The 20143-nt window shown below is 33.4% G+C and overlaps 5 protein-coding genes across 5 annotated transcripts; 3 read left to right on the top strand and 2 right to left on the bottom strand.

The window, feature by feature from the left end:
- Positions 1 to 11927: 11927 nt before the first annotated feature.
- Positions 11928 to 12134, top strand: MONOS_7815 (uncharacterized protein; the record flags this gene model as incomplete). Its single annotated transcript, XM_067878169.1, has 1 exon — positions 11928 to 12134. The coding sequence occupies one exon, from the start codon at positions 11928 to 11930 to the stop codon at positions 12132 to 12134; it is 207 nt and encodes a 68-aa protein (XP_067721464.1).
- A 2256-nt stretch (positions 12135 to 14390) lies between these two features.
- MONOS_7816 (putative RNA recognition motif protein) lies at positions 14391 to 16898 on the bottom strand. The gene has a single exon (XM_067878170.1). The coding sequence runs from the start codon at positions 16859 to 16861 to the stop codon at positions 15065 to 15067; it is 1797 nt and encodes a 598-aa protein (XP_067721465.1). The 5' UTR covers positions 16862 to 16898; the 3' UTR covers positions 14391 to 15064.
- Positions 16899 to 17367: 469 nt separating this feature from the next.
- MONOS_18128 (uncharacterized protein) lies at positions 17368 to 18007 on the top strand (the record flags this gene model as incomplete). Its single annotated transcript, XM_067871116.1, has 3 exons — positions 17368 to 17388; positions 17458 to 17509; positions 17640 to 18007. The coding sequence occupies 3 exons, from the start codon at positions 17368 to 17370 to the stop codon at positions 18005 to 18007; spliced, it is 441 nt and encodes a 146-aa protein (XP_067721466.1).
- A 442-nt stretch (positions 18008 to 18449) lies between these two features.
- Positions 18450 to 19647, bottom strand: MONOS_7817 (putative Proteasome subunit beta type-6). The gene is made up of 6 exons (XM_067878171.1): positions 19584 to 19647; positions 19303 to 19502; positions 19114 to 19199; positions 18912 to 19010; positions 18739 to 18828; positions 18450 to 18661 (listed from the first exon to the last, which is right to left on the bottom strand). Exons 1-6 carry the CDS (start codon positions 19626 to 19628, stop codon positions 18525 to 18527), a joined length of 657 nt encoding a protein of 218 aa, XP_067721467.1. The 5' UTR covers positions 19629 to 19647; the 3' UTR covers positions 18450 to 18524.
- Positions 19648 to 19652: 5 nt separating this feature from the next.
- On the top strand, positions 19653 to 20041 carry MONOS_7818 (uncharacterized protein; the record flags this gene model as incomplete). The annotated part of the gene is made up of 2 exons (XM_067878172.1): positions 19653 to 19777; positions 19830 to 20041. Exons 1-2 carry the CDS (start codon positions 19711 to 19713, stop codon positions 20039 to 20041), a joined length of 279 nt encoding a protein of 92 aa, XP_067721468.1. The 5' UTR covers positions 19653 to 19710.
- Positions 20042 to 20143: the final 102 nt, after the last annotated feature.

A 20143-nucleotide genomic window follows, 5' to 3' on the forward strand; every position in this document is an offset into this window, starting at 1 on the left:
AATTTCTTGAAAATAGAAAAATATATTTTTGCTTTTCAAAGAAGTTCATTGATGGTGAATTTTCTTAAAACTTGTTTTAAAAAAATATTATATTTTATTTTTTTTATAAAAAAACTTTCAAAAAGATGAATTTTAGAAATTTTTGTTTGAAAGAGAGCTTTTAAGCTATAAACTGAAAAAGCAAAAAGTTAAACTTTAGAAAAATCTTAAATGTTGTTCATTAATAGACTTTCAAAGATTTCGTCAGTTTTTGATGATTTGAAGCATTCCCTGATATTTTCCACCTTTTTATCATTTGATCGATCCCATTAAGATGAGAAAAATGAATCGAAAGTTCAGCAGTTACTTTGAAAGTAGTTTGTGAGAGTTGTTTCTTATGTTTTTCAATGAAAACTTCCTTTTATTATTATGGAGACTCGAAATTTCTTCGATTTATTCGTTCGTTTAATTGTTTTTGTTTGATCACTCTTTATTGTTATATCCACTACAGTTGTTGAAAGAATTTTCATATATTTAGTTTATGTTAAAATCATACCATTGCACATTAATTGTTGAAACTTTATAAGTATAGATATGTTTTATTTATATGTTTTGATGAAAATTATATTTTTGTCGTTTATGAATGAATAATCCATCATATCCTAATCTTTAGTTTTATTTTGGATACGTGTCAAACTATAACTGTGCATGTTTTATTTACTGGTTACAAATATTTCATTTCAATAATTTTGAAGCTTTTTATTTATATTGAAATTTTTTGATTAGATTGTTATTTTTAGAGTAACAAATTTTTGAAAGCAGTTGTGCTGTTAGACATTTGATATTGTATTTGTAATTTCTGTTTTTTTAAATGATATTTAAAATGTATTGTCTTATTCAAAGCAATTCCAACAATGCTGCAAATGTGTTTTCAATTTGGAAAAGTTACGAAAAGAACAAAAAACAAAACGGAATGTTTATTAAACGAAACGTTCATTAATATTATATTCAAATATTTCAAAATTGCCAAAATATTGCTTTCATTTTTTCGTTTAAAGAATCATCAATTAAACACTTTAATTACACCTCTGTGACCTGACAAATCACATGAATCCTCGTCTGTCACAAAAAAAAAAAAAAAAAAATAATAATAATAATAATAATAATAATAATTTAAATAAAATAAACTATTGCTAAGACTACTAAAGACTTTTTGAAGCTCTTTGGAAAAGATTTGTTGATAGCAGCTGTAATATCTGGTTGTTTTTTCTTTTTTGTCAGTGACGGTCAGTGACTGTCAATGACAAATTGTGACAAAAATATTCCTCAACTGACATTTAGTGTCAAATAAAATACATGTTGGGAACTTGATCAAATTTATAAAATATTTGATTTTTTCAAAATAATGAGAATAGTTATATATCGATTTTCGAATTATTATTATAGTAATAAAGAATTGTGAAATCGTTATAAATAACCCTTTTTGACAAATCATAAATATCTGGGTGATTATTTTTGAAATCATATTATTTTTCGGTCTCTTAAATGTCGCACTTAAAACCTTACAAAAAATAACTTTATGTGACAATAATTTATCAAAAAATTACTATTGTTTTGAAAAACTGTATTTTCATTAAAAAAGTTAAACAATAATCAACTTGATATTTTTTTGAAACCCATAAGTTTTGGAAACATTTGCGAAAACACTTTTTTATTTCAAACAAATTTACTATATCAGTTATAACATGTGACAAATGTTGACTTGTGTGAACTTGTTTATTTATGATTATTTTAGATGTTATTTATTTTACAAATATCAAGCTTTGAGAATAATTCATTTATTTTATGTTAATAATGATTCAGCACAATTTTTTCCAATTATTTCATCTTCTATCAGGAATTCAGGTGTTTGAATAATATTTTTTTCTGTATAATTTTTATAGGCAGTGTTCTGTCCTTGAATGTCGATTCAGGTCACTTTTTAATAATTCATTTATTATCAACTTACAGAAGATGAAATATTTCGAAAAGAATCTGTTAGGTGAACAGTTTCAGTTTGTTGAATTTCTCTGAAAAGTTTGAATTTCAGATAATGCACTTATCTATGCTTTCTTTTCATTTCTTCTTTTGAAAAATGTTCGATAATTTCAAACAAGATTTTCTTGACTTATAAAATATCTGTTGTCCTATTTCAATTATTTTGTATCAAATTCTGATTAACTCCGCAATTCAGTCAGTATCTTTGTATATCGTCTTGGAGCATCATCACTCTTGTACGTTTGTTTGAAACCAACAAAAGAAAAAACGGATTTTCAGTTATGTGGATTACTGACTTTAAACATGTGATAGCCATTTATTATCTTTGCATTATTTTCGAGATTTTCTTCATTGAAGCTCTTCACATGTGATAAACAAATTTGGATCTCAGACTGATCATACATTTTTCAAGCCACTGCCTTCATTGAAACCTCTTTTAACTTTTTCTTTTTCTAAATATATTTTTGCATCCATTTGTTATCTCCAGATAATTTTTCTTTGAGTAACCTTTCGTTCAAAGCATTTTTTTTTCTTCAAAGATACTATCCTCTTTTTATGAATAATAATCTTCAGACTAAAAACAAAAAAACATACAAAAAAACGCACATTTATAAATTAAAAATATGTGGAAATAGGAATGGAAGAATATAAGAAATACATTGACAAATTGTTTGAATCCAAAAAAATTCCAATTAAAGATATAATAAACAAAATTTTGTTTTTCCAAATTTTCAAGATTTTTAAAATACAAAATTTTTCATGACTTTATATCATTAAAAAAACAATAATAAAACAAAAAGATGTGTCGACACAATTCAAAAAAAAAGACTTGAATAAAAAAGTGAGTAATATTGAATATTTTACTTATGTTCCATAAGAAAGCCCACCCTGGGAGGCTGATTCTGGACCCAAAGCCTTCAAGTGGCTGTATTGGACCGGTCACAATACAGCCACAGGATGGAATCAGCCTAGCCTCAAATCTTTAACTATTCAAGAAAAAATTTGAGGTACCTTGAAAGTTTAGCCTTTCGGTTGACATTCAAGGCTTGAGCAGCAGGCTTTTCATACGGAACATAAGTCAAAAGTTCAATATTGAAAACAAAACAATTTCAACTCAAAAGGCAGCTTCAATATTATTTAAATCATCACTCTCTAAATAATTACAAAACATTTTTTTCCTATCTTTAAGAATCTTAAAAGTGTATTCGCCCAGTGATAATGAGCGACTTTCTCCAGTCGGCCTGTTGAATTTTTTCCTTGTTCTATCATCTCTACTTCTCTCTTCTTTGAAAGTGATTTTCTCGGTTCCTCTCAAATTTTTTGGTGTGACTATCGATCGAAAAATTTCGTTTCCTCTTTTTTCGTAGAAGAGATATTTCTTCAATGATATAATATTCAATTTTCTCCACAGTATTTTGTTGGATGGATTGTATCTAATTAATAATAAAAAAAACACACAAAACTGATTTTAAAGATTTAAACTGCTTCAATAACAATCACACTTTAAGAAATATCGAAAAGTTTCGTTCCTATTTTGGCTTAAGTTTTGATTATTCGCACTCGACAATAATGAATTTGTTTGGAAAAATTCAACTAAATCATCAATGTTGTAAATCACTGTTTGATCATCTAAATAATTGTTCATTAACCTCGATAAATATCCAAATTCAGCGTCGCACTCACACTTTCCATGTTTTTCTCCAAAGAAAGAAAGAGTAGAACGTTTGTTTTTCATTTGAGGAGAAGATTCAGATAAAATAAAATGTAAAACGTTTGAGTTTCTGAAATGTGTCCCTGTGTCACACATAAAGTGATAATTCGTTATTTCTTTGAGAATGGGGTTTATTAGGACACTCTGCAAACACTCAATCGTAAACCTGTAATCATGAGATAAATTATTTGAGTAATAATTGAAAATATGTTTTTCAACTTTCTTTTTTGATCCACGTTTGTAAACGATTATACAAAGATGTGATATTTCCTCCTTTTCATAGAAATCACGACTCACTGAATTCCGTCTTATTGGAGCTATCCAGTTTTCTTTGAAATCGAATAATATGAGCGCTTCTCCATTAGTCAGATTCTGCTTCATGAATCGAAAATGTGTTTGCTGATGATGAGCAATTATCTTGTGGTTATGAATCAACTCCATTGTTTCCACATCTCTTTTATCCAAAGATTTTCCAAGTGATTTCAAAGTTTCCTTTTTTTTGACCAGTGATTCATATTTTTCACACAGATCGCATAAATCAGTTCTTCTTTTTGCTCGTTTCAGATGTGCTGTTCGTTTATAAAATGTACTAGCAGACATTTTTATGTTCAGTAATTTGAATTTTTCATATAATTTTATCTTAGGGATGTTGATGAGCCTTGTTTGAGGTCTAGTGTTGGCTGTATCATTGCCATTGCACGATGTGAAAAAAGAGGATTGGTTAAATTGTTGTTCTTCAGAATAGACATGAGAAAATGAATGTGAATGACTTGTTTGAAATGAAATGTTATTGTTGTAAAATCTTTCAGAAGATGATGAATTTCCAGCCTCTTCTCCTTGATTATTTTCCGATATGTGAAGCTGAATTGGATGTTGACACTGAAGTGAGCTTCGAGGAATAAGTGATGATTGTGAAGGAACAGATAATGTTGAATTATTTGTGATATCAGATGGAAAGTGTTTTTGTTTGTTGTTTGCAGATGAGGAAGGAATAGCAGTATTTGTATTGTGACTGATATTAATTTGCTCAAATGGGGATCCATTGTTTTGATGTGAGTGTGAAATGTTAGAATATTGTGAAGTGTTTGTATCTTCGAAGTGAATATCTGAAGCGTTAAAATGTTCAGTGGATTTTTCTTTTGCTGTTTTTGAAAAAAACAAATTTGGAGATTCTGGATTATTCACTGCATAATTTTCTCTAAGACTAATTTGCATGAAAATTGATAGGAGTGGTCTTGATCCATTTGAAATATGTTTGTTTATTTCTTCATTTATAGGTTTTGAAATTGATGAAATATTTCCATCATTGCACAAAATCCATTTTTCTGAATGCCTTGAAAGAGAATCGAATAATGAATCATCAATTCTTCTCAAGCAAAAAAAATGACCATTATCATTGTCACCGTTGTAGAATTGTTGTCCAATCAGAGTGTAATTGTGAGCGTTTAAATTATGAATGTCACTCAAAACTTGTTTCCCTTGAATGCTAGAGAAACTGATATTTTGATGCACGCGCGTGTTTGAATACTGAATGCCACTGGGGATTTCCAATGAAATAAATAAAAATTTTGGAAAGTTCTCGATGTTCAAAAAAGAATCATGATATGTGTTTTGACTACAAAGCTCACAGTATGCTTCTTTGTTATTTGAATTATCCGAATTCATAATGGATGCATCATTGAAGGCATCAACAATATTGTGACCTTGCAATCTTATTAACGATGAAATTTCTTTTGGACCTTCAGATCGAATGTTGCATTTTGAACAAATTTTTGGAAAGCTGAATGTTGATTTTATATTATTATTCAATTTTGGTGTTGTGCTGCATAAATCTTGGCAAAAATCAAAAAACGAAATGTAAAATTCTTGTTGATCATCATGTCTCAAATTATGATTCTTCTCCCATTTTTTCGCAAATAATTTGTTCCATGATTTTTTAAAATTTGAATTAGATGGGTTCAACTTATCAAAGCTATTATTGACAAGAGAGTTTAACTGTGCATGAAATTTATCGATTTTCCCTTTCCGAATATTAAACACTCCTCCATATTTGAAGACAGATCGAAATACTTGAATCAGTGAAGCTAAACAGCATGTATTACCTAAGTTTGGAAGTGCAAGACTTGTTAACAAAGATTTGTCTTCTGATGTATTTGAAAGTTCAACTTGAGATGATTTTTCTACATCCGAAGTATTCCTTTTATCAGAGTTGTTTCCAGATAAAACTTGAACTGAATTGTTGTCATTGCTCTCGTCATTAATCATTGAATTGTTTGTCTGTCTCATTGTCAAGGATTCATTTGGATTATCAAATGAAAACCAATCGTTATCAAAATAAGCTTGAGACCGTGTTAAAACTGAATATGTTGAATTGTCATGAAAATCCTCTGTTGAACTTTCGATATCCATCTGATTGCTTTCAGAAGTTTGAATACTCGGATTAAAAACAGAACGATCGTTAATTTCACGCGGAGTGATATGATTTTGCGAAAAATAATTTCTAAGGGGATCGATATCAGGTTCCATGTTCGAATCCCAGTTTAAAATTGCGAAATCATCATCAATAATTTGTGAGGAATCTGAACAATTACGAATAAAAAAAAAAGAAAAAAAATAAGAAAAATGTGAAAAGAAAACAATAAAAAAAAAATAAAACTTTTTTTGGAAGGAGATATTCGGCATATTGACTCGGAAGATTCTGTAGAATTGACAATCAAAAACTGTTCAAATTTTTGTTGATCTTGGGGACTCAGTTCTAAAAAATAATTAATAGAAATTTCAAAAAACAGTTATTAAAAAACAAACTAGATTTCGAAGGTGGTGTAGGTGGTTTATCCGGAATGGAAATATCAAAAGTCTCTGTTGATCCGGTTTGTTTAGCATGCGTATAATTTCCTAGCGTGCACTCAAAACCAAGCTCGCGGAGTTGGAAAAAACTATATTCGAAACACACACACTTTAAAATAGCGACTTTCGTGTGCAAGTTTTTTTCTTTATTGTACAGACTGGCCAGACGAAGAGTTACAAATTTATTTGTATCTGAGAAGAAAAATATAAAATAAACAACAAAGAATTAATTATCAAAGAATTCATCTATAACATACCATCAAAAATTCTTTGAATCTTTGTAAAATTTTTCTTACCAAAATTTGTGTGCAAAAACATATGATTCATCAACTCCACAACTTGGTTCGATGATTTTTTATTCATAAAAGTCCATACACATGAGCATATTTCACTTTTTCGAGAAGGCGAAAGTTCCGAAAACATCATTGAGAATTTGGTTATTCGGAAAAAAATTCGTCAATTTTCAAGAAAGAAAAAATGAAAATTATGGTTCAACTTCCATTATTTTCATTTGAAGTGATCAAATGTGTGATAAATGATGTTTTGATGATATTTAACAGATTTTAATTTGAGAGATTATGTATTAATTCGATAACTATTTTATTGTTTTCATTTTCTTTACAGAGTCATCTCAGTTATGAAATAAGTTGCAAAAAACTGTTACAAGACAGTTCGATTTAAAACTGCTGATAATTGAAAGAAAAGAAGATATTGCTGTAATCTTTTACAAAAGCGGCTGCAAAAAGCTGACATCTTCATTTGAATTTATTATTATCTATTTTCTGTCAGTTTGAATCATTGTTTTGCCAACTCATAATTCATTTTGATTTTTGGTGAAACTTTTTCAAAATTTTATTTATTCCTTCCATCAGCATATTGAACATCATTTATTATTATTCTTTTGAAAAACTTAATAAAGACGCTTCAAAGTTAAAAAAAACAATAATTTTATTCCTTCTTATTTATTATTATTTTATCTTGTTTTTTTGAAATGATAGAGAAATCATCTTGAATATCTTCAACGAAAATATTGTTTTGTTTGCAATAAAAAGTGAATGAAAAGGTTTTGAAAGAACAAAACATCAAATGCGAAAAAGAAAACAACACACTTATTCCTTTCACGCAGAACACTTGGCTTATCGTAAATGTCACATAACGTACGTCTATCGACAGCACACTTTCCTGCGGAACGACAGCCCCAATCGTAACAAACTCATCAATACACTCCACCTTCTTTCATGTTCCAAAATGCCTCAATTCCACATCCGGCTCGTAACATCCTTTTTATCTTTTATTCCCGTCCCCTTCTCTCCCTTCGATGCTCTGTTCAAACCAAACCGGCTCAATCAAAAGCTCAACTCCCATTCTCAGTCCCAATTTCCCTCTCCTCATCCTCCTCAGCTCCATCGCCTTCTCCACACTGTTATCTTTTCCTGCAATCTCCTCGTTCGTTAAATCCAGCTCATCCATTCTTTTCCTCAAGACTTATTTATATATGCTGCATACGTGGGAAATGCGAAGATGTTCTTCTGAATCAGAACAGAACAGGAGAGCAGCGCGCTCAGATTCTGCATTTATAATGTTATGTTGTCTGTTTGATTAGACGATAAATTCTCACTAACTTATCGTTTGTTCTTCTGCAGTTAGCTCCTCTATTTGAGCTTCTCCTTTTCCTTCTTCAACTTCACTTTTCAAGCATTTTGCTCAGAAATATGTTGAGACAAAATAACACATTCTCGATGTGAAATATGTATTTGTTTGATTCAAAAAACAATTTGAAATTTATCAAAAGCTTATAGAAAAAGAAGATAAAATTGGAAGAATTTGGAAAATAAGATGACTTATTCGAATATAACAACTCATTTGAAAACAATGGTGGGAATGTCAAAGGATCTATATTTACACTATGCATACTCAAAGAACATCTGTATGTTGTTGGTTGTCATTTCTTTTTCACTTAAATCTTGTCTTAACAGTGTGAAATAAGCACGTGATGATGGAAAGGTGAAGTCTCCTCCTCCATTCCAATGCCATGTTATTGTATCATGAAACAGCTCCATTCTCTTCCCGTTCCACAGGGGCGACCAAAGCAATCGCCCCTTCTACATCGTCCATCCGCAACTGGAGCTCCACCACATTTTCCAGAATCATCGCCAACGGAAACAGCGCCTGTCTCCTTTTTTCCCAACCTCCAATTGCACAGCCTCCATTCCAAGCTTCAACCGAAACCACACCCAGGCTGAGTTAAGGTCGTCCAGCTTCTGCATATAGTATTTGCAAACTCACTGTTTTTGGATGAGTTCAGAGGCGCTCACTGGTCTACCACGTTGTATTCATTTGGCTGGTTCAAGTGCATCACGAAGTTTCTATGTTACAAAGCCTCAAGGAAAAACACTGAAGATAGCGTTCAACATCAAGATATGCAATTTGCATCCCAGAAGATCCGCTGCCACTGCACAAGAAGTGCCTGGTTACTGCAAGCATGAAAGACTCAACTTTTTCAAACGAGATGCCTGCTCAAGCCACAACAGATAACAATTGCAACACTGGTGAAGATGAAAACTGTGTATCGCAAGCAAATATGATATCATCCAGCACCTTCCTCACATCTTTATACGTCAATGCTTCTGCTTGGTTATGATTCGCAGAAACAACAGAAACGCAAACGCATCAGTCACACACTTCTTTAAGTGCAGCCCTCAAACTCACCGAAAAACATATTGATCTTCTTCAACACTGATCATTCAAGAAACATGATGCAGAATGAGAAGAACAATAGCTCATCTCCAATAACCTCCTCAAGTGCAGACTTTTCTTATAGCTTAACATCCACAAAGTTTTGCCATAGTCTGCAGTTCGTTAATAATTCCTTGTCACTCAGTTTAAATCTTCATCTGTTCAGAGAGCTTCTCCCCTGTTCACAGAAACATAAAAGTTCCAAATAAATTTCTCAGAACGTTAACACCAGCCAACCTAGCACTGTCCTAGTCCAGGATCACTCTCATCTTGTCTGAGTATGTCCATCGGTTCATAGGGATCGTATGCACAAGCAATGTCTATATCTCTGCCTTCAGCAACATCGCAGCCGCTTCATCTGCACAGACGACAACTGCTTATGCAGCTCCAAAGCACACGCCTTGTTTGACCCTCTCGTAACTTTTTTCTCCTTCCCTTCCAACGAAACTTCACAATTTTCTCTTTCCGCGCTATCCTGCTTCATTCTGCACTTCTCCATCTCGATCAACATACCAAAGGGCTTCTCCTTCTTCTCCTTCACCGCCAGCTGCTCCTGCACCTTCATCACTTTTGCGCTTCCTTCTCATTCAGCTTTGGAATTGTCTTTTGATCCATCGTGATGATCGTGTGCTTCTTCTGAAACTATTTCACCAGCTATCTTTTCATCTCAAATCATTCGCAACAACATCAAGGACAACGAATACCTCTTTATCTCTTGATTAGCATCCTCGTATTTTTCTTTTTTATTTTCCTCCTCCTTATTCTTCTCTTGCTGTTGTTGCTTCTGCTTCATCTTCTTCCTCCTGCCATGTCACCAGCTCATTCATTTCGCACAACAGAACTGATTATCCATCCTCAGTCAAACAGCCTCTATTCCCTTTTTCACAATCTTCCACACTTCTCTCACTGCAACCACTCATCATTTAAATCGTTGTCCTGCTTCATCATGTGAAATCTCGACTGCCTCGATCGTGACAAAAACAGCATTGCCGCGGGCAAGCGAAGGGATGCATCAACCAGATAGAAAATTGAAGGGAAATCATTCCCATTGCTATTGAAAAAATACCTATTGATTATTCAATTTGACGGATAACTCCGTTATAATCGAAAAAATCTACTATTTCATCTGAATGTATTGAAAAACTCCCAAAATATTATTTCATTCGTTTGCATGCACCCCAATACAATAGATCACTCTCCTTAAGAATAGAACCAATTTATTACTGTCGCTCTCAATGAAATGGCTTGTTTCATTTGAAATAGATTTTATCAAATACAAACATCATAATTATCAGGTTCCACACAACATCATAATTTTAATCTTCACCAAATCACTAACGCAGCTTTGATCAAAGAATTTGAATTGCAGTCAAAACATAGAAATAAAAATAAACGAGAAATTCCAATTCTTACAATTAAATTATTTGGCTTATATATATGTTGATTATCAGTTGCTTTTTTTTGTTTAATTACAAATGTGTTCTTTTCAAATTATTATCGAGCTTTTTTAGATTCATTGAAAGCGTCAAATGAAGAAAAATTGAAAAAAATGAAGAACTGAATGAGTAGTTTCTTGCTGATCTTTGCGTATGCTATCTTTTGCTTTATAGCATATTTTCTTTAGAATTGTTTCCATTTTGTATTCGCTGCTTTCTGAAAGCAACATCGTTCAAGGAGAAAAACGAAAAAGTTAAAAAGGAAAAAGAAATGACTTTGTTAACTTTGAGTTACAAATGCAACTGTGTATGTAATCAACAACTCCATTATTGATATTTTTGAATTTCATTATCATTTTTTATTAGTTATTTGAAAAAGAAATTTGCCTTTATGAAATCAAAGAGATTATCCAGAATCAACATGAACATCAGAATCTGACATGACTTGCCTTTCTGTCTATTTGGATGTTTTTATCAATAGGATTTATTAGTTATAAAGGTTTGGTAGAAAGGATTTCGAATTAACTACATTTCTCAAGAGAAGTCAAGAGAGAATTGGAAGAGAAAAGAAGAGCTGAAGGAGGAAGTGGAATGATGAAGGTGATGTGCAGATATTTCGATGAAATATTGTTGGATGTGTGAGTGTGGTCTGTGGATGCTGTGTCTTCGATTGCAAAGATGACGGAGCAAGAATGAAAAGTGTTGGTAGAAAAGGATGTTGACGAGGAGGAAGGGGCACAATAAAAGACAGCGCTTGCGTTTTCGGAATCGCTGAGGAATTGCTTCGGTCTGGAAGCAGAGGCGCAGGACTTGGCATCCGCCAATTCTTCTGAGCGGTCATCGGATGTACAGAGCAGAATACAGGGGAAGTGGTAGGGGCTGTTTGGGGCGGGGGGTGCTGTGTGGAGGAGAAGAGGGAAGAGCTGGGGAAGGGAGTGGAGAAGGGGGAAGGGAGGTGTCGGCTTGTGGATGTGAATGTGGTGAGAAAGAGGAAGAAGGGAGGAGGAGAATGGGTTGTGCCTGTGGTTGTGGTTGAGTGCGTGCATGTGTGTGGAGGGGAGGGTTGGCGGATGGTGCAACGGTGTGTGTATTGGGGGGAGTGCGGTTCATAGCAGCAGCTTTCGGGCAGCAGTGGGTGCTTTTGGGAGGCTGCGGAAAGGAGGGAGGAAGGAGCATGTCACATGGGAGGGATGGAGGTGCTGAGAATGGAAGGAGGCGGAGGAGAATACAGCGGTGCTAGGGTGTGTGCTGGAGCTGCAGAGCCAGCTGCGGAAGATGGGAAGCGCGTCTGCTACTGCGCGTGCCTTCCACTTAGGATGGCCAGAATGAGGATAAATGAACGTGGCATTGCTCATGCACAAGAAGAAGGGAATGCTAGAGCATGTTGAGAAACTTGCTTTCTGACTCTTGCATGCACACCTTCCTAAATACTTCTTCTCTGGAGTTCCACCAGCCAGTTGTTTTGTTCCAATCATTCGCTGAACGAAGAGATGGAAAAGTTGAAGTGTCGTTGAGTTCAAATTACGCAGGGAATCACTCTGAGGTTGTCATTTTCAAGGAAAATAATTATAGATATTGTTTTCATTTTTCAAATATTTATTTTTTACTAATTCATGAAATAATTTAACAAAAAAGATAACCCAAAAAAAGATTTGTGATATGCACAGCTGTAAGTTTTCTGATTCGTTATGTTTGCTTTTTGACATTTCTTCTTGTTGAAATGAGCAAGAAAGTTTTCACAAAATAATAAATAATTGTCAAAAAAGAAAAAATATGAAACACAAAAAAGAATATTTTCTATAATCTTCCGATCTCTTAAAGTTGTGGATGAAATTTTCAACCATGCAACTTTAAAGCTTTATTCGGTTTAAAGGTTTATTATTTTTTTGGATTGATTTGAGAAGAAGATAATTACAAAATAGGAAAAATCAGCATGCTATCAAAATATGAAACAGTTTGATAAGAAATAACAGTCTTTCAAAATGGCAACGCAAAAAAATAAAGCCCCACGAAAAAAGTATTTAAGGAAGTGACGATAAATACAAAGAAAAAATTCATTTAAGACTATGAATATATCAAAACCTTCGTTGACAAAATTAAACCTGCAATTGAACGGGCTGATCCAAGAAACTTCTTTTTTATTGAACAATTTTTCTTTAAAATCAGTCATATTTTTAATCCAAACAACGATTCATTCGAAAGAAGTTGTTAAGACCAACAGATGCAAAGATCAATGAATATTTACGATTAGTCTTCATCCTTCAGTTGTAACTGTTATTGAAATGCACAAAAATTAAAAAAAAATTTGACATATTTAATAACTCAAACATTCCCTTATTTTTTTCTTTTTTCAAATGAGAATTCTTGATTTTGATCATAGCTGTTTTTTATCAAAAACATTCTATGCATGGAAAACTAATTCATCAGCTAGCTGTTTTATTTTTGAATTATTATTTATAATTTTCAAAATTGATTTTTCAAAAAAAACTTAAAAAGTTATCAATTATTCTCTTGAAGTGAATGTGAGACAATCAAACATTATAAAATTGTTGATAATACTGCTTATATCATCTTAAAATTTGATTATCAGCTTTGTTATGAAACAAAAATCCATCATCGAAATTTTCATTTGAATTTTTATGATTTCAAAAATAATCACCCATCTTGTCACTCATTTTGTCATTTTTTCAATTTTCACTTGTCATGTCACAGAGGTCTAACTTTAATAACATGAAATCCTTAGATTTATTCAAGAACTTGAAAATTGGTTATTTTGTACAGTTATTTCCTTAATTGATCTTTGAAATTTGAATAAGTTCATCGTTCAGTTTCTTAATTCAAAAGTGGAATATGTATTTGAAATGAAATGAAAAAGAAATATTACTGCAGACAAAACGCATGTAAAATATAAAAAACTGAATGACGATTATTTGATGTGTCCATATAAATACCACTTTTAAGCAATTAACTGAATACTGAAGTGAAATAGAAACTAAAAATCGGAAAAACTTTAAATTTTATGAAATATTAAAATGATTGCAAACACAGAACGATGAAAAAATATATCTATTTGAAATAGTGTCAACAGTTAATAAATGAATGTCATATCGAAAAAACAACGTAAGTTGAAAAATGTTGTCAATCTCGCTATATATTTCATTTTTAAATTTGACTCAGAAAACACTAATAATTGCAAATATTATCCAAAATTAACAATTAAAATATTATGCAATCTTGCTTTAATTAATGTCACAGAATATTCGACAGCAATATAAATGATTTAAAATAAGAAAAAACTATCAAACACTTGATATCCAAACAATTAAATGAACGAATAAATCGAAGAAATTTCGAGTCTCCATAATAATAAAAGGAAGTTTTCATTGAAAAACATAAGAAACAACTCTCACAAACTACTTTCAAAGTAACTGCTGAACTTTCGATTCATTTTTCTCATCTTAATGGGATCGATCAAATGATAAAAAGGTGGAAAATATCAGGGAATGCTTCAAATCATCAAAAACTGACGAAATCTTTGAAAGTCTATTAATGAACAACATTTAAGATTTTTCTAAAGTTTAACTTTTTGCTTTTTCAGTTTATAGCTTAAAAGCTCTCTTTCAAACAAAAATTTCTAAAATTCATCTTTTTGAAAGTTTTTTTATAAAAAAAATAAAATATAATATTTTTTTTAAACAAGTTTTAAGAAAATTCACCATCAATGAACTTCTTTGAAAAGCAAAAATATATTTTTCTATTTTCAAGAAATTTGCAGGGTGCGGGTTTGGCACCAGGGTGCTGGTTAAGCACCAATGGTATTATAAATGCATACCATCATCAAAGAAACTGATTCAAATGGAAAACAAAAATCAAAATTAAAATATGAATCAACTAATTTTTTCTTTTGAACTTATTAATATTTTTTGTCATTTCTCATCAACATTTTGGATATCTTTTCTCAATGTTTTGCCAAAAACAAAAAATATTCTATTTGTATAATATCGAGTGCAATGTATTTCCTGATTCATCTCAGCCACTTTCTCTTCATCGAATCATCTCTAAGCATCATCAAGCGACAATTAGAGTTCTTCTCTTTAGAAAATAAAGAAGCTCGAAAATGAAACGAATATTCTACTACTCTCATCAAAAACTCTTCAGCACAACAAAATCTCAACCAAACAACAATCCATTTTGTGAAGTGAAAACGCTCGCCAAGAAGAAGATCTCTTCCTCCCCTCCTCTCTGCGCATCAACAGAATACAATATGTGCCATCACAAATATAATTCCCTTCGGAATCTATCTACCACCCATGTCACTCTACTGCCCTCCTTCCTCAAGAAGAGCCTGCTTTCTCACCGGTGATATGGAGTGATCGCTCGGAGAATTGAAGCGAGACCGAGATTGAGAGCGAGAATAGGAAGAAGACCGTGAACCAGAACGTGACACAGAGCGAGAGCCGCTTTGAGAACGTGAACGTGAACGAGAACGAGAGCGTGAGCGTGAGAGCGAACGAGAACGCGAACCTGTGCCGGAACTAGAGCCAGGAGCAGAAGTAGATGCAGAAGCAGAATCGGAAGTGGAAGTTGAACCTAAAACTGGTTCTGATCCTGAACTTGAACCTGAACTTGAACTTGAACCCGACTGAGAAACAGACCGAGATCCCCAATGAGACCCAGAACGAGAGCGAGAGCGAGAACGCGAATGAGAAATAGAACGAGACGTAGAGCGAGAACGGCGCTGCGCAGAAGGCAGCGACCAACCACTTGTATCATCGGAATGCGCTGCCTGTGAGGCAACTTCTCCTTCCTTGTTAGATTCTCCAGCACCTTCGCTTTGCTGATACCATGGAACAGTCGAACCATCCTCGCCAGCCTTTGAGCTATTTCCTTCTCCCCACGACTGGCTTTCCCCTTCTTTACTGTCCCATCCATCAGCAACATCTGTTTTCGATACTTCATTAAATCCCCACTCATCGCCTTTCTGCGATCCAACGTTTGTCGATGAAGAATTCGATGAAGACGTTGTGGAATATGACATCTTTTGCCTTGATTTGTCATATTTTTTGCCTGTATGTATCTTGAACTTCTCTTCTCTCCCAATGTCCCAGTCAACTCGAAGAAACCTCCCCGCCACTTCGTACCCTTGCAGCCTCCGCATTGCCTCTTCTGCATGTGCGTGTGTATCGCAGGTTACAAATGCAGTCCCTCGACTCATTTTTGTGTACGTGTTGATGTTCAGAACAAGTCGTGTGACATACCCTGGAATCACTGTGTCGAATAACTTCCGAAGCCCATCTTCAGTCATTGAAAATGGCAGATTCCCAATAAAAAGATAATTTGATGTTGAGATTTGCTCGTTCGAAAAATGAGAAGATTTTGGAGGAGGAGCCCTAAAAACTTGTCCAGATGATGATTCGAAAGCCTGGAGATCTCTCTCTGGAGTAATCGTCCAAGGGTCATATTTCGGCTTTTGGCCCAATGCTACATATCCTCCTTTTTCTGGAACAGGAATTGGACGATATTGACTTGAAGAGACAGATCGATAACTCGAATGAAATTTACTCTCGTCTTCGTGACTTAAGGGAGGGTATGGCACAGGAAGATGGTGCGCAGAGTGGCTTTCTCCATATTGATAAGCAGTTGAGCTATCTCCGTGATTATAATGATGGGTACTATGATGATAACTATAGCTTTTATGTGATCTGGATAATCTACTCCTATGTCTCTCCCGACTATGAGAATATGGAGATCTATATGAATGAGATTTTTGATGGTGATGCTTATGACGATGTCTATTTGAGCTGGAGCGTTTGCTTCTGGATGAAGAGTGCTTTTTGTGTGAGTGTTTGTGGTGTGATCTCCGTTTTTGTTCATGCGAATTAACTGATGAACGTGAGTGATCACTTCTATGCTTCTCATTATATTCTTTATCATCAACTGCGGGAGTGTGTTGTGATTGACGCTGCAAGGGATTCTGGAAAAATTGTCTCATCGCCATCAACTGAGATGGAAGAAAAGGTAAAGAAATTGGAGGATTTCCGGAACTTCCTTGTCCTTGTTGCACAGGATATTGCATTACAGATGGAAAAGGAGGAAAAAGTGGAGGCAAGCTCATTCAATCCAATAAAAAAATAAAAAAGATATTTTGATCTGTTTATAAAAAATATTTTTGAGGATCAAAATGAAAAGTTTTTAGTTTTACAAAATTTTGAAAAAAGCAAAAAATTCTTTTAATCAAGAAGAAATTTTTTTTATATCATTATTAGTGATGAACAATATAAAAGATGGATTTTTTTAAACGAAGTTGAGTTTGGAGAAGCATCACTGCCATCTCTGCGTGATTGCTTAACACCAGAAATTTTAGAAACGCTTTGGATGCTGCCATCTGATGATGAAATGCGAGAAACTCTCGAATCAGACATTTTCAATTTTGGAGATTGGCTTTTCAGAGGCGATAACAGGACAGATTTATTAACCGACTTTTATTAAAAAGCAACAACGTTTGACCAAGATTTTTCTTATGATTGAAGATTGAAGCAAATTTATTTTCATTTTCAAGGGTTTGTAAGAATTCAGGCTTTTTTCCATCGACAACATGAGCTTTTCTTCACATATTTTCTGATGTGGATATGCAATCGAGAGGTTTGTAAAGCCATTTTTTGAGCATTCAGAAATACAGCATGCAAAACAAATAAAAATTACATTGAACAGCCCAGAAACTATCGATTGATGACAGCCTTTCCCGCTGAAAAACAATGTTGTTGTACCTTATGTTTTTCCTGTTAAAGTTCCTGATATTGTTGAAGATTCTCGACCTGTGTAGTGGTTGACTATTCAAACGCAGAAAGAGAACTCTTCTTCCTCAACACCGCTCCCCTTAACTCCTGGAAAAGATATATCTGCCTCAAAACCGACAACACCAGAACCAAAAAAGAGAACAGAAAAAGAAGAGAAGAGAGGGCAAACGCCTAAAGCTAAAAGGAAAGGAAAGAACGCAAAGAAGATAGAAGTTGAAGAAGAGCTTCTAAATCCTTCAGAATTGTCTGATTCGTTGCTAGAAGACTCTTCTGTTTATGCAAAGGCAATGGAAAGCGAATTTCAAATTTCAAGCGTTCACGAATCGTCTGCATTATCAAATGCGTCTGCATTACATGAGAAAGCTGTTCCAAAAGCACTTGTTGTGACGTTTTTATCGAATCAAGTTGAATTGTTTGAAACAATATGCATTTCATATAAAAGATACTTAATTGCATCGTGTTAAAAATTGTTTTTGTCAAAAGTTGAAAATAAAATTCAAGTTTTTTAACATGAAGTTGAATGACTCGAGAACGGAATAAACCATGTCTTTTCAAACATTTGAGTGAAAACAAAGATTTTCCAAATATTTATCTTCATATGAAAGCATGGCTATAGAATTAATTTCAGTACTTCCATCAAAATCTTATTTGTATTTTATCGTTTTGATTGTTTCATCTTTTCAAAACACTTTTTTTCCACTTTTTTATCTTTTTCTTGCATATAAAAACTTTAACATCGATAATATAGTTTCAACTGCAATAATGTTTCAGCCGGTTCTGATAAAATCAATGAATCGATTGAAAACTGGATTCAATAGTCTGATTTTTCACAAAGAGATGTGAATTTCTCCTCACCTTTGCCAATCCAAATTTTTCTTTGAAATTATCAAAAAAATACTTTTAACCTGCAAAATATTCACATACGTTTTGTTGAATAAACTAAAAGTCAAATTCAAAGTGCGAAGTGTCTTTTAAAAAAGCTCAGTGGGATGTGGGAAAGAAGGATGGAACTTGATCTCCTTTGAAAAGCTCTCTAACCACTGGTTTTCCTGGTTGCAGAATGCAAAGTCGGATGCATCCTCCACTTGAGTTGTCTCGGAACATGGCCAGTGAGCAAGCTATAAATTATTATTTTTTTTTTTTGATAAATTTGCACCAAACCATGAATAAATTTAAAAAAAAGTTTTCTCCAAACCTTTCACAGCAAGATCTTTGCATTCTTCAAGCGACATCCCAGACTTGAAGTGCTTATCTAAAAAGGTCAGAACATATGTACTGCCACTCCCTGTATTAAAGACACAAAAAGAATAAATAAATAAATTAATAAATAAAATCATCAGTAAAATGATGTGTCAGAATAAGAAATACCGCTTGCTGCATAATGCTCAGCTTCAATGAGGGCTCCTCCAAGAGGGATTGAATATATGTGTGCTTCGTCTCCGTCCAGTCCAGTGCAAAGAAAAGCGGCTGTTAAAAAATTCAGAATGAAAAATTAAAAATGGTCAAAAAAACAAGAGTTGGAATCGAAAAGGCAGTAAATGTTAATATTTCGGAAAAAAGAAGTTCCAACCGCTTAGCACTTTTTTGTTTGTATAGCATAGATCTCTGAGCACACAAGCAGCAGTTTTCACAGAAGGGCGTCTGCCAAGCTCCATGCTGCAAAAGCAATTTGTTCATTCAGCCAAACACACATCGGAAAAATAACATCGTGCATCACAGAAAAATATCATAAATCACAATCTATAAAATCAAAAAAAACCTGTTGAATGTGAGAGAATAATTGGCATAAGCTGTCACAGTTTGTGTGTCGGCGGACGACCCCGATCGGCACACATATATGTCTTCAAACACTGGTGTGATTTTGTCTGACATTCTGTTCGCTATGAACGATCCCAACGATGTGCGAGAATCTGCTGCGAGGAGAAGACCGCCAGCAAATTTCAAAGCCATGATTGTTGTCTGGCCAAAACATAAAAAAGGATTGAAAACAGGGGTGGAATTAATGGAGTGAATAAAACAAGCACATTCAACAAAGCATACTCCAGTCGACACAGGACCCTCATAATCGTTCCCTTCAAAATCCATTCTTTTTTTGATTAATATTACCTTAATTTTATTCATCTCATTTTTCTTTTTTAAGCTTTTTTCATTCCATCAAAATAATATCATGAATTTACTGTTGCTTTGCTTTTTATTTGGAGTTAAAGCTGAATTTGATAGAATTGATACGCATAGTTTGTTATATTTATGAAAACTTGATTTATCAAATTATAATAAAATTTTTAGGTTCTTATATTAATTCAATTCAACCATTCGAGCCGTTATTCCAAATAGTTAATTCGTCAATTCTTTTAAATGCATTGACGCTGAGAATGGTGGAGAACAATGCGAGTATTGTCTCAGGAACAGCTCCATTCTTTTTGTGGATTCTTCGAGATTATCGTTTCCTCATCCTACTATTGAGCCCATTGAAATATTCCATGGAAGCGTTTCCCTAAACAATCTCACTATTAGTCAAAGCAGCTACTTTCAACAACCAAGTCTTGTGAAAAGTTACAATCTTTTCACTTCAATGAGTTGTTCAAATACTTTTCTATCTC

This window comes from Monocercomonoides exilis (assembly GCF_001643675.1).
Source record: "Monocercomonoides exilis strain PA203 chromosome Unknown scaffold47-789622, whole genome shotgun sequence".
Taxonomy (NCBI): Eukaryota; Preaxostyla; order Oxymonadida; family Polymastigidae; genus Monocercomonoides; species Monocercomonoides exilis.

Coding starts and splice junctions, on each gene's coding strand:
- MONOS_7816 (XM_067878170.1), bottom strand. CDS start 16,861: ATGAGCTTGCCTCCACTTTTTCCTCCTTTTCCATCTGTAATGCAATAT.
- MONOS_7817 (XM_067878171.1), bottom strand. CDS start 19,628: ATGGATTTTGAAGGGAACGATTATGAGGGTCCTGTGTCGACTGGA. Junction 19,200..19,302: donor TATTCTCTCACATTCAACAG/GTTTTTTTTGAT, acceptor TTGCTTTTGCAG/CATGGAGCTTGGCAGACGCC. Junction 18,829..18,911: donor TGAGCATTATGCAGCAAGCG/GTATTTCTTATT, acceptor TCTTTAATACAG/GGAGTGGCAGTACATATGTT.